The following is a 13087-nucleotide window of genomic DNA, read 5'->3' as shown; positions in this document are numbered from 1 at the left end:
AGTAAATTCTCATCCTCCCCTGTAGAAACTTAATATGTAATGGTTAAAATTAAGGAAAAAAAAATCAATGTATGGTAATATAAGTATATTCCTTAAAATACACAAGTACATAACAGAAGAAAAAAGCTGAAAACATTTGGAGACGATAACTGGATCTGGGGGTGGAGAAAGGAAAAGCAAGGGATTGATCTTTTTCAGTATTACCCTTAATGTAATATTTGAGCTTTTTTTTTTTTTCGAGGGGGGTGTGGGGCGCAGGTGAGCAAGGGGCAGAGAAAATCCCAGGATGGGCAGAGGCAGGGGGTGGAGAGAGAGCTAGAGAGAAAGAGAGAGAGAGAAGCGGGGCTCACCCAAAGGGGCGCTCCAGCTCACCTGATGTGTGGGACTGGAACTCACCAACCATGAGACCATGACCTAAGCTGAAGTCAGATACTTAACTAAGCCACGCAGGCGCTCCGATATTTGAGGTTTTGCATTAGTATTTCTTTGATTTAAAAAAAACAGTTTAGTGGCGCCTGGGTGGCTCAGTCTGTTAAGCGCCCCACTTCAGCTCCTGTCAGGATCTCAGGCTGAGTTCGAGCCCCGCCTGGGGCTCTGTGCTGACAGCTCGGAACCTGGAGCCTGCTTCCGATTCAGTGTCTCTCTCTCTCTCTCTCTGCCCCTCCCCCGCTCACACTCTGTGTCTCTCTCCAAAATAAACAAACATTAAAAAAAATTTTTTTAAACCAATTCGAACAAAATTTTTAAATGCTGGGGAAAGGCGGGGAAGGACGGCATAGAGTACTGAAACGGGCGCTTGCTGCCAGCGGCCGGAACCACGACGACCACAACCGACCAAGGAAGAGCGATACCTTCCGCCCCGAACACCTCTCCGCAGTGCGAGCAGAAGAAATGCTCCGGATGCCAGGTCTGGTTCATTGCCGTCAGCACTTTCTGGAAAAGGAACACACAGAGACGTCAGAGGGCTGCAGTTCTATCACCCACGAGCCCCGGCAGGAGAAGGAGGATGACTCACGTCCAGGATGGGAGCAGCGCAGTAAGCACAGCGCGGGGAGAAAAGGTGGTGGTAGTCCTTGGGGCAGTAGGCCAAGCCACTGCGCTCGAAGAAGGGGCTGCAGCCAATCTCCTCTTTGCAGTGAGCGCAGACGAAGTGCTCCGGGTGCCACGCTTGCCCCAGAGCGTGGATCGCCTGGGGAGGAAATGAAGTTGGGCCACCGTGAGACTGCAGCCGGGTGCCCTAGGGCCTACAGGTTGCACAGCTCTGAACAGCACTTGGCGCACGGTATTTCGTGTAAACGGCGCCCCCCTGGGGTTACGCAACACGGAGGCCTAGACCCAGGTCCCACCTACGGGGTCTGTTGCCCCTGCATTATGGAGAGCCAGAGGGGTGTCCAGTTTCCTGACCAATCTTGCTGATAAAAATCTGTTAGCTGTTGGTTGCCGCTACACAGCTCCGGAGGGTGGGGGAAGCAAAATCGAGCACAGCAGTGACAGACAGGGATGACTACCGTGGCCTGGAAGGGATCCCTGGAAGAGGAAAAGGCCAGATGAGGGTTTTTGTTCCTCTGATCTGAACACCTCATCTCACGCCCCACACCAAAGCCCTTTGCTGTGGGTTTTGGTGAAGGATGACACAGCAGGAGGCTGCGGCCACGATTTGGAGCTGAGTCAGCAGAAATCATAATCAATCAACTTGAGCGGGAAGTTGGCACAGAGGGAGCAGGGGGAGACTCCCTCCCAGGACAGGCAGGACAGAAAAGTGGTTCAGAGTCACACGCGGCAGTGAGGCTCTCCTGGGCTTCAAATCTTACCTCCTCCTCTTTCTAGACCTTGGACATACATGCCAGTTAACATCCCAGAGCCCTTGTTTCCCTCATCTTTCCAAAGGAACAATAATAGAGTGTCCCTTGAAGGGCTGATGTGACCGGTAAATGAGGAAATACTTGCAAAGTGCTTAACTCAGTGTCTGGAGCACTGTAAGGGATGGGTAGTTATTAACTATTACTAAGATGTCGTAGAATAGAAGGCCATAGAGCAATCTTTGGTGAGGCAGACACAGACATACACACAGACAGATGGCTGTAGGACCAACTTCTTGGCCCATCCCACCTTGCCAGCAATCGGCTTCTGACAGGAAGCACAGTGGCCCTTGGGCACTGTGGCAATTCCAAGGTCCTGCAGGTCCTGCTCCAACCCCCCCAGCATTGAGTCCAGGGAGGCTTTCTGATCCTGCTTGTTTGCTAAGTGCTTCTTGCTGGCATCTGCTTTCGCTGCAACCTGGCACCCGGGAGAGAACCACGAAAACAATCAGTGTCATGTACATTTCCCTTCCTTGGCATCTTCTTCATGACCTGTAAGCTCACCTCTACTGACGGATCCTTTCTTCTGTACCTAACCTCCCTCCAAGGTACTGGAAGAGTCAACATTGTAACACCAATAAAAATGCTTTCATCTCCCTTTTATCCTAAACTCCTCAGGCCAGATGAAATAGGAGTAATCATCCTTCATTTGTAAATCTTTTCGGACCGTGGGAAATCAAGTGTACGAAGATGACACTTTTCCTCACTCCTACAATGACCATAGGTCAACAATTAATCATATCTTCTTTTTACCCATTTATTCTGCAATGTTTTTTGAGCACCTAGTTTATGCTGGTCACAGCCCCAGGCTCTTGGCATAGAGCAATGTCCAAGGTGACCTAGATTCTGCCCACGTGGAGTTTATATTCTCTAGGTGATAGACGATAAACAATGAAATAAGTATATGATGTAACATCAGGTAGGGATAAGACATAAGTTCTACACCGACACAAGAGTAACAGAGGGTGGGATGGTGAGAGAGAATTGATTTAGATGAAGGTGATCAGAGAAGACTGTCTAAGGAAGGTGACATTTGCACAGATATTTCATGATGTACGGAAGGGCCCAGAAATATTGCTATTCATGGGAAACGCATTCCAAAAGGAAGGAAGGCCCAGAGGAGGAGAAAAGTTAGGGGAAAAGTTGGAAGGTCAGGGGAGCTGGAGTAGAGGGAGTAAGAGTAAGTGTGGCAGCAGAAGACGATGGACAGAGAGGCAAAGATCATGTTGGGCCCTCATGGTAAACTCAGGTTTTATCCCAAGGGTTATGGAGCCTCTGGAGGAGTTCAAGCATGAGAGTGAAAGAATCTGATCTACAGGATCCCCATGGTAGCTGAGTGAGGGATTAAGTGTAGACAAGCAAGAGTGGAAAGGCACCAGCTAGGAAGGAGATTATTGTTAACAGTTCAAACCAGAAAGAATGACTTGGTCCCGTGTTAGGGGAGAAGGTGGTGAGAAGCTGTCATATGAGACTTGCTGATGGATTGGATTTATTTAAGCAAAACCCCAAGGTAGTTATTATAATCCATTCAAAGGAAAAGCCTCAAATTACAAAAAAGATGCCCAGCTCGTCCTTCATCACTCCGTGTCCTGATTCTGTCTCTCTCTACTCCTTTCTGACCGAGCTACTACTACCATCTACCTAATACTTCCTGATCAGGAAACAGGTGCTCTCCCTACGGCCTCCATGGCATCAGATTTGCATGCACTAGACAGACCTTCAAAGCCTCCCATCCGCTGCCCTCACTTTACCTTTCCAATCTCATCTTTCATTAGTCACTAAAAGCCTCCATTGTCTAAGGCCAGCCAGGCTCCCTGCAGTCTCCTGAATATATACGATCTGTTACTGTCTGCCTTCGTATCCTATTTTTACTGCCAGAAATAACTTCACATTATCTCACTAATCCAAAATGCTCATTTCCCTTCAAGAAACTTATCTGACAGATTTCCTCCCTCCTCTATTATAGAATGTTACTTAATGTTGAAGAGATTAGTGTTCAAAAGGTTAACATCTAGAAGGCCCAAAAGGGCCATGCCTATTAAGTAGGTAAAAAAAAACACAATTGTATATGTATATACATATCCATGCATATATATCTATCCACACCCACGTCTACTTGCTTATATATTCCAGAACACTTCCGAATGAGTATGTAAGAAACAAGCAGAACTGGACGGCTGGGGACATGGCTGAGAGGGAAATAGCTCACTGCAAACTTTTCCACCTTTGATTTTTGTACAACATGAATGTATGGCCCATTCAAGAAATGAGCAGATATCTTTTATTTTTTTTATTTTTTTAATATTAAATTTATTGTCAAATTGGTTTCCATACAACACCCAGTTGAGCAGATATTTTTTAAACGTAAATAAACCATGACACATGCTAAATCAATTAGAAAACACAACATAATTAAAACTCCTAGTGTAGATTTTTTTTTTTTTTTTTTTTTTTTTTGTCCTAGTACTTACAGCGGTACAATGCACTGAGGAATGTACCCAGTTTTGAATGTACCCAGGCATGGAAGAAAATTTGTTTCTGATGTTCATTCATCTGTTCCTGTAATGTGTCAGGAACTGTGCGGGCATTGGGAGTCCAAAGGTGAGCCACAAAGATAAGGTTCCTGACCTCCCCAGTCACACACCTTTTTATATACTGCCTTGTCTTAGTCACTTCATGTGGGCATATCGAAGCTTCCAACCAATTTAGAGTGGCTGGATTCTCTACTTTAAGAATTCTAGATGAGGGGTGTCTGGATGGCTCAGTTGGTTAAGCGTCCAACTCCTTGATTTTGGCTCAGGTCATGATCTCTCGGTTCAGGAGATCGAGGTCCATGTTGGGCTCTGTGCTGACAGCATGGAGCCTTCTTGGGATTCTGTCTCCTCTCTCTCTGCCCCTCCCTCCCGCTCATGCTTGCTCACTCTCTCTCTCTTTCAAAAATAAATAAGAATAAAAAGAAAGAAAGAATTCTAGATATTTCCTTTAATAAATTCTTTTTTTTTTTTTAATGTTTATTTACTTTTGAGAAAGAGAGACAGAGTATGAACAGGGGAGGGGCAGAGAGAGAGAGGGAGACAGAATCCGAAGCAGGCTCTGGGCTCTGAGCTGTCAGCACAGAGCCCGACTGCAGGCCTCAGACTCACAAACTGCAAGATCATGACCTGAGCTGAAGTCTGACACTTAACCAACTGAGCCACCCGGGTGCCCCTTCCCTTAGTAAATTCTTAAAGTCCACTTCTCTGATTTCCATCCCCTGCCAGGCCACATGAGCTCACCACTCACTCTCTACAGGCCAGAAGGAGGTGGCAGATTTTATCAGAGTATGGGGCTCAGGACTCCTCCTCCTCCCTACTTTCAAAGCCACACTCTGATCTCCGTGGCTCTGCCGCGGCTTGCCCTCCGCGGTCCCACTCAGGCGGGTCTCTGAAGGTCCTGTCACATTCCATCCAGCCTCAGATGCCTGAGCCCTCATAGGCTCATGCCCAACTGGAAGGGCCTCCTCTCTCATCTGTGTCCAAACTGTTTCCATTCTTCAGAGTCCATCCCACACCCCATCCCCACCTCTGATAAAATCTCCTTGACCTCTCTACCTTCCTAACGTTTGTTGTGTATATTTTGATAACCCATCTGTGTTTTATTCTATAAATGTTGCACAGGCTTATGCTTCCCTTTACCAAGCACATTCCACACTCCTTGAGATCAGAGCCCGTATCATATTATCTTTTGTGCCCAGATAATACATCCCACAAAGTTAAATTCACGGTTGAATTAAATTTAGTCTGGGAAAATGAATGACAGCTGAGAGTTCCGAAGGGGGATGCAGAGCTGAGGTCCACAGAGATGCACCCAGGAACTATGCTCACCTGGGTCTGCATGTCACACAGATGGGCCATAAGCTCATCCAGCTGGGCAGCTGCTGAGGTTTTAGGAGGCAGCTGGGCTTTGTTTGGCTCTTGGACCTCACTGTAGGGAGAGAAAAAAAAAAAAACAAAAACAAAAACAAATCCTAACACATCAACACTCAGATAAATGTTAAGCCACACATAAAATACCAGAAAATGCAATTTTAATTACTAACCCCTTCAGTGTGAGTAAAACTATAGAGAGTATTTAAAAAGTAGGTAGTGGGCTAAAAATCTCAACACGGTCTCCCTGCATTTTTGTCTCCGTGTCCTCCTCTGGTCATCTCAAAAGCTGACCATTGTTCTCAAGTCCATGAAGAGATGCTCTGGACATGTAGCTGGCAGGACGTTTTCCCCCAACAGTCAGGTGCAAAGCAGCTTCTAAAAATGGCTTGAAGATAATGGCCCAATATATATTTTTTATTATCATAGCATTCTTTTTTAAATTATAAATTATTACACCTTCTCTCACTTACTGTCAGGCGAAAGACAAACACTAAATAAGAATAAAGAGCAAGCATCAGCAAACTAAGGTCCAAGGGCCAAATTTGGCCATGACTGTTCATTTGCACACTGTTGACTGCTGCTTTCTTACACAGTTGGATAGTTCCAACAGAGACCTTGTGGTCCACAAAGCCTAAAATATTTACTGTCTGCCTTTTACAGAAAAAAGATCACTGATCGAATTTAGACAATGTACATAATATTGGTTTCACATCCATATAATTGGGAGTAAATTATTGATGAATACAATTTGGACCCACGAAACTGAATACAGTCTATTCAAATACTTGCCGAGTTGTTAGTAAAATTAACTGTGTACAAGAACACAGAATAAGGTTCAATAAATTCTAAGAAGTAAATAATACAGACCATATTCTTCTATTGCTTTAATAAAAGTACAGATTAATCATAAGAAATCTACCCACCTAAGAAAAAAATAAAACACTTCCAACAATTCTTGTGATGAAGAAAGAAAATAAACTGAATTTTCAACCTATCTAGAAATCGCAACGGAAGCACGTACACACACACACAAACACCCTTCAGAGTCAAAAGCGATATGTTATTAAAAGGAAAAAATATAGGGGCACCTGGATGCCTCGGTTGGCTGAGCTTCCTACTTTTGATTTCCGTTCAGGTCACGATCCCAGGGTTGTGGGATTGCGCCCCATGTGTGCTCTGTGCTGAGTGTGAAGCCTGCTTGGGATTCTATCTCCCTCTCTCTGCCCCTCTCCCTCAATCGTGCACTCTCTCTCTCTCGCTACAATAAAATTTAAAATAATTAAAAGTAAAAAATAAAAGGAGGGGTGCCTGGGTGGCTCAGTCGGTTGGGCGTCCGACTTCAGCTCAGGTCATGATCTCACGGTTCGTGGGTTCGAGCTCGGCTGTCGGGCTCTGTGCTGACAGCTCGGAGCCTGGAGCCCGCTTCAGATTCTGCGTCTCTCTCTCTCTCTCTCTCTCTCTTTTGTGCTCTGTCTCTTTCTGTCTCTCAAAAATAAATAAATGTAAAAAAAAATTTTTTTAAGAAATAAAAAGAAAAAGATATAATGGACTGAAGTGCGATATTGAAAAATAAGAAAGACTAGAAACCAATAAACAAAACACCCAACTCAAGAATCTCAAAAAAAAGAAAAAAAAAAAAAAAAAGAAACCCACCAAAACTAAAATAACTAAACAGAAGGAGTAAAAGCATGAATTACTGAAAAAGAAAACAAACAAAAACTGGGTTTTTTGGAGCACTGTGTAAATTTCCAAGTTCACAGAAAAATATGGAAAATCACCAAATAAGGTCTATAAATATCACAGAAACGCAATACTAGAACCAGACGAAGAGAGAACAGTGTGCGTGTAATGTGTGTACGTGGGATGGGGTGGTGGGGGCAGCTTAATAAAGACAGCAGAAATATGTTTTAAAAACATCCTGGCTAGATAGTGTTATGCCAATCTTTTAAGCATGGTTCAACATTAGAAAAAGGATTAATGTAATTCATTATACTAAAAAATAGAAAAAGCTTTATAAACATATTGATAGGTGCTGAACTACACAATCCACCACCATTCCTGTTGTTGAAGATGGAGGAAAAGAAGTTTTATAACCTGATAAAATATAAGAAATCTACAGTGAACCTCATATTTAATGGTCAAATACTAAACACATTTCTAATTAAGAGAAGAGGAGGACAAGGATCCTACTGTCACTGCTGGTCTGCAATATTATTCCAGATTGCATTACTAAATGCATTCAAAAGTAAAAATAAGAGACTTATATATTGGAAAGAAAAAGGCAAAGCCTTCTCATTCCTATTTTATTTTTTATTAAAAAAAATTTTTTTAATGTTTATTTATTTTTGAGAGAGAAAGAGAGAGAAAGAACACGAGCAGGGGAGGGACAGAGAGAGACTCAGAATCCGAAGCAGGCTCCAGGCTCTAAGCTGTCAGCACAGAGCCTTACGTGGGGCTCAAACCCATGAATAGTGTGAGATCATGACCTGAGCTGAAGTTGGATGCTTAACCAACTGAGCCACCCAGGCACCCGTTTATTTTCTTTTTTAAATAGATGATATAATCACTTACCTGGAAAATGTAAGATAAATGATTGGACAACTATTAGAATGTATCGAAAATATCAGGATGGTTACTAGGTACAGGAATACAGTGAAATAATTAGTCTCTTTCCTATAGACATCAGTAGCCAATTTGAGAGTCCGTTGGGGAAAAAGCACATGTTCACAACACCACCAAAAAAACATGTAAAATATTAAAGAATAACTCAGGGGCGCCTGGGTGGCTCAGTCGGTTAAGTGTCCGACTTCAGCTCAGGTCACGATCTCGCGGTCCGTGAGTTCGAGCCCCGCGTCAGGCTCTGGGCTGACGGCTCAGAGCCTGGAGCCTGCTTCCGATTCTGTGTCTCCCTCTCTCTCTGACCCTCCCCCGTTCATGCTCTGTCTCTCTCTGTCTCAAAAATAAATAAACTTAAAAAAAAAAAAAAAGAATAACACTAACAAGAACCGTGCAAGGCTTCTGTGAAGAAAAATCAGTGGCAGACATATAAGACATGCCTAAGTAATGATGCATAATACGATGTCAGTTTCTCCCATTAAACTATAAGTTCAATGTAATTCCTAAAGAAATCTTAAGAGAATTATTCAAGTTCATTAATAAGCTGACACTGAGATTCATGGGCCAGAACACTCAAGATCATTTTGTAAAAAGAGGTGAGGAGGGAAGATGTCTCGATAGATGTGCTGTCCTATAAAGTGACAATCAAATGTGTGTGATGTTGGAAAAGAAACAGCTCAGCCAACAAATCAGAGGACTGGAGCAGACACAGCCCAGAAACAGACTCCTGAACCATGAGAATTTTGCATATGGTAAATGTGGCATTTCAGATCCTCATAAACAAAGTAGTAGACACAAAATGCACGACAGCCTACTTGAAACAATAAATTTAGATCTTTAATAAACTTTGCACGTGAGTAAGTTTTAAATGAATTAAAGACATAAATACATTTAAACATAAAAGGAGTAAAAGAAAATGGAAGATTTTTTTTATAATTTGGGGTAATGAAGGCTTTCCTAAGAAAGGCATGAAACTTAAAGTGAAAGCAAAAAAAAAAAAAAACCAAAACATCAACAGAGCTAATTTCAAAAAAAATTCAACATACATAAATACTTAAAACATAAATAATATTCAAATATTAAAGTCTGCAAATCAGTAAGATAAGCTAATAGAAAAATGAGCTAAAGATTTTTTAAAAAAGCAAGTTTCAGAAAAGGAAATTTGACTGTTTATTACTGTATAAAAATATGCTGATCTAGATCTTTATCATGCAAATTCAACAGTGAGATTCCAGTTTTTATCCCTTAGCCAAAAATTTGAAAGATTAATAATGTGATTGATAACATTCCTCTCTTAAGGAAAAAAAGACTGTCTTTTGGGCACAACATGTTCCACTACTGACCTACTTCCGTTTGAGTATTTAACAATAAGAAAAATGGAGGAGGAAGTGGATGTCTCCCCCTCTGAAGAGAAAAGATTTTGTCTTTTAGGTACAACAGGGTCTCCTGCCAGAAATAATTTTTGTTTTGTTTTGTTTTTTGTTTTTTTAATTGAGGAACAAAAATGTTCAAGTAGACAAGTGCTTGATTCAATCCTTAGAGGCTTCCAAGGAAGCACAGAGAGGCTCAGCCTCAGGACACTTTGGGGTCATGACCCCTTCGTCATTGCTGCCATAGGCGTGTGTCTTGTGTGCAAAAGGCAGCCAGGCTGTCCGCACATTCTCGGCCCTGTTTCCCTGTGTAGAAGAAATGTAGTTTCTTATGTGGGTCTGTATAATCCTAAAAACCTGTCCACCTCACAGTCGGCACACACTGGTGCTTATCCAAAACACTTCTTACTGCTTTTTAGCAAGACTTCTGGTGCCGTATGGAAAGAGAAACCCTTGTTGTGATACCTTAAGAGTAACTGGATCAACAACATAATGTTCTAAATAAGAATGGAAAGGTCAGAAGAGTTGGTGATTCCATCACTACAGGAAGTGTTCCTAAAAAGAGAGGAAGCTCAAAATGAGAGCTCCTTTGATGGGTCCCCTCACTTCCTGAAGGTGGTAAAAGTGCTTTGCTGTGTCATGGGCAACAGTTTAATTCGTGAGTTAGAGGTTTTAATAATATACAAATACAAGAGGTGTGGTGTTTGTTTTAAAATGTTTGTTTGGGGGCGCCTGGGTGGCTCAGTCGGTTAAGCGGCTGACTTCGGCCCAGGTCATGATCTCGCGGTCCGTGAGTTCAAGCCCTGCGTCGGGCTCTGTGCTGATAGCTCAGAGCCTGGAGCCTGTTTCAGATTCTGTGTCTCCCTCTCTCTGACCCTCCCCCGTTCATGCTCTGTCTCTCTCTGTCTCAAAAATAAATAAAACATTAAAAAAAATTTTTTTTTAATAAAAATAAAAAAAATAAAATGTTTGTTTGTTTGAAGAGAGAGAGAGAGAGCAGGGGAGGGGCAGAAAGAGAGAGAGAATCCCAAGCAGGCTCTGTGCTGTCAAAAGAATACAGATTCCTCACGTGAGGGGCTTCGTTCGCTGGAATCTTCCCCTATTCATTCCTCTGCGATGTTTTTATGATTGGTGTTTCTCCTTCTTCTTACCAAAATTATTTTTGTTCGTGTATACGTTTCTAAATTATCCTTCACATTGCTTTGATATATAACTACAGTAGAAATATTACTACATGGCTACACATGCCACTAGTATTGAATACAGTCTCAAGGTTGAAAGCAGTGTTTGGTTCACTTAAGCAAGCCAGAGGAAACGGTGGAAGATGGATGCAGGCATCTAGTTTCTGAGTCTCACGCTCTGTCCACACCCGCGAGCCTTATCAGCTCTGAGTTATACCAGCCTTAGGGATGTGTTCCAGGCTATTGCTTATTTACTAGGCCACCTGGACTTCATATCAGTCTCCCATACAGATCGACACAGCAAGCGTCATTCGGTACTGGGGAAAATGTATCAGTCAAGGCCCACTCGGGAAAATACAAGCACTCTGGGAGTAAGCCAAAGGAATTTAATCCAGAAATTTGATTACACAGGTGATGGGATAACTAAAGAGGCAAACAGATACTGAGGTAATGCAAAAGATTAGCCACAGCAGAAAGCCATTAAGCGAGGGGGTGGGGAGTTACTAAGAGCCAGAGGCCAAGGTACAAGCTGGAATGGAACCACAGTAGGCCTGTCTTGCTCCAGCTGAAGCCAGAAAGGACATGTAGCTGCTGACCCCAACACTGTGGAGAGAGATTAGGGGAGGAAATACCCTGAATTTCCCTGCCTTTCACCCTCCAGCGAAAGCCAACTGATCCTGGAGCCTGGAAAACCCAGCCTACAGGGGTCAGCGCCCCCGGAATACAGACCGGAGCAAGAGAAGAGAAAGAAATAGGTCTGAGGGGAAAACGATGTGAGTCTTCTCCATTGGCATGCGATCAATTGATCGCAATGCCAGATACATAGGAAACTGGCTGTTGGTTGTGCTGGTTTTTCTGTTCTATGTTCCTGTCTTCATTAATATTTCTATCGAAGTCTTGGTTTCCTAGATTTTAAAAAGCAAACATTTACTGAAAGCCTATGTGTGCCAGGCACGGTTTCATTGTTGTTTTGCTTCTTTGGATTTTTTTTTTTTTTTTTTTTTTTTTTTTTTTTTTTTTTTTTTACAAGAAGGAGGGATAGGGTGGTCTAGGGGGCAACCCACCAGGCAGTCTCCTGGAACTGGAACGAATTGGCAATTACATTAATATAAATTGGCCTTACTCCCATCCAAGTAGAAAGTGTTCTCAGGTGGGAAGTTACAAAAAGACTTCATAGTAACACAGGTCCTTCCCTTATTTGGCATCATGGGTGTGCACTATTGACCGGCTGCAATTCTAGAACCAAATAAGGTATGGTGTGGTACTCTACCAAGCATGAGCCTTTGCTATCTCGTTTCCCTTTTAATTTGTGAAGTCCTTCAATTTGTTTCCCAGAAAGCTGTCTGATTTTTCAAACTGTGAAGCACTACCTGAAGAGAGAATGAGAAAAACAGCATTTTTCATTTTCTCAGACTGTTGATTCTGCTTTGGTCAGTTGAAACGGTTTACTAAGTGGATCTGTTTCAATATGTAATGTTTTTAAAAGGAAATCCACCCTCCCTCCACCCCCCGCCCGCCAGCTAAATAAATCTTGAACAACTATAGAAAGAAGAAGTACAGATTCATTAGAAGTATATATTCGTCAGTCTGCTGCGGAGACCCTCTTGTCTCACGTCGACCCTAATCTTAGCTCTGGTTTTGTTGGCGTCTTGCTGAAATTTCTTTAGGTGCTTCCTCTTCCGCGAACTGGAGCGTGATATTTGGAGTAGCCCAGCCGAAACGTGTGGTGACTCGAACGATTTACACCTTTCCAGGTGGTGAAGGAAATAGTGGCGCCCACCAGCCTGGACGGCCCGTCTAGAAGGCAGGCACCCTAAGAAACTGCCAAGTGAGCTTGGCAGAACTCCACCTCTGCTGAAACACTATGGAAAGGGGAGGAGGGAAGTCGCCGGAGTTCTAATAATGAACGCATGCAAAGCAACTTGTTGTCCAGACCCAGATTGATAACAATCATCTAATATCTTTAATATTTTAAAGTAGTGAATAAAAAACATACCTGTAGATATTGGGCTCCTGGATATGGGTCGTATACACGAGCTGTACCTAAGACATATAAGTGACAGAGAAGAAAGAGCAAACAATGAGTTTCTGCTGGGAGACTGTTGTCACTCCTCTATGCCCAGAATTAGAGGATGTTGTTAGCTTCTAAATAG

At 42.9% G+C, this 13087-nt stretch overlaps 1 protein-coding gene across 2 annotated transcripts in view; it reads right to left on the bottom strand.

Moving 5' to 3' along the window:
- LPXN (leupaxin) overlaps positions 1-13087 on the bottom strand; it is a 40111-nt gene that overhangs the window by 12437 nt on the left and 14587 nt on the right. For both annotated transcript variants that reach the window (XM_049646281.1, XM_049646271.1), the window contains exons 3-7: positions 12931-12977; positions 5723-5822; positions 2110-2277; positions 1016-1189; positions 852-933 (exon numbers count right to left, since the gene is read on the bottom strand). In XM_049646281.1, the coding sequence (XP_049502238.1) occupies positions 852-933; positions 1016-1189; positions 2110-2277; positions 5723-5822; positions 12931-12977 (571 nt within the window). The remainder of the gene's footprint in view (positions 1-851; positions 934-1015; positions 1190-2109; positions 2278-5722; positions 5823-12930; positions 12978-13087) is intronic.

Source organism: Panthera uncia, chromosome D1, assembly GCF_023721935.1.
Source record: "Panthera uncia isolate 11264 chromosome D1, Puncia_PCG_1.0, whole genome shotgun sequence".
NCBI lineage: Eukaryota > Metazoa > Chordata > Mammalia > Carnivora > Felidae > Panthera > Panthera uncia.
This window is presented reverse-complemented; position numbering and strand designations above follow the sequence as displayed.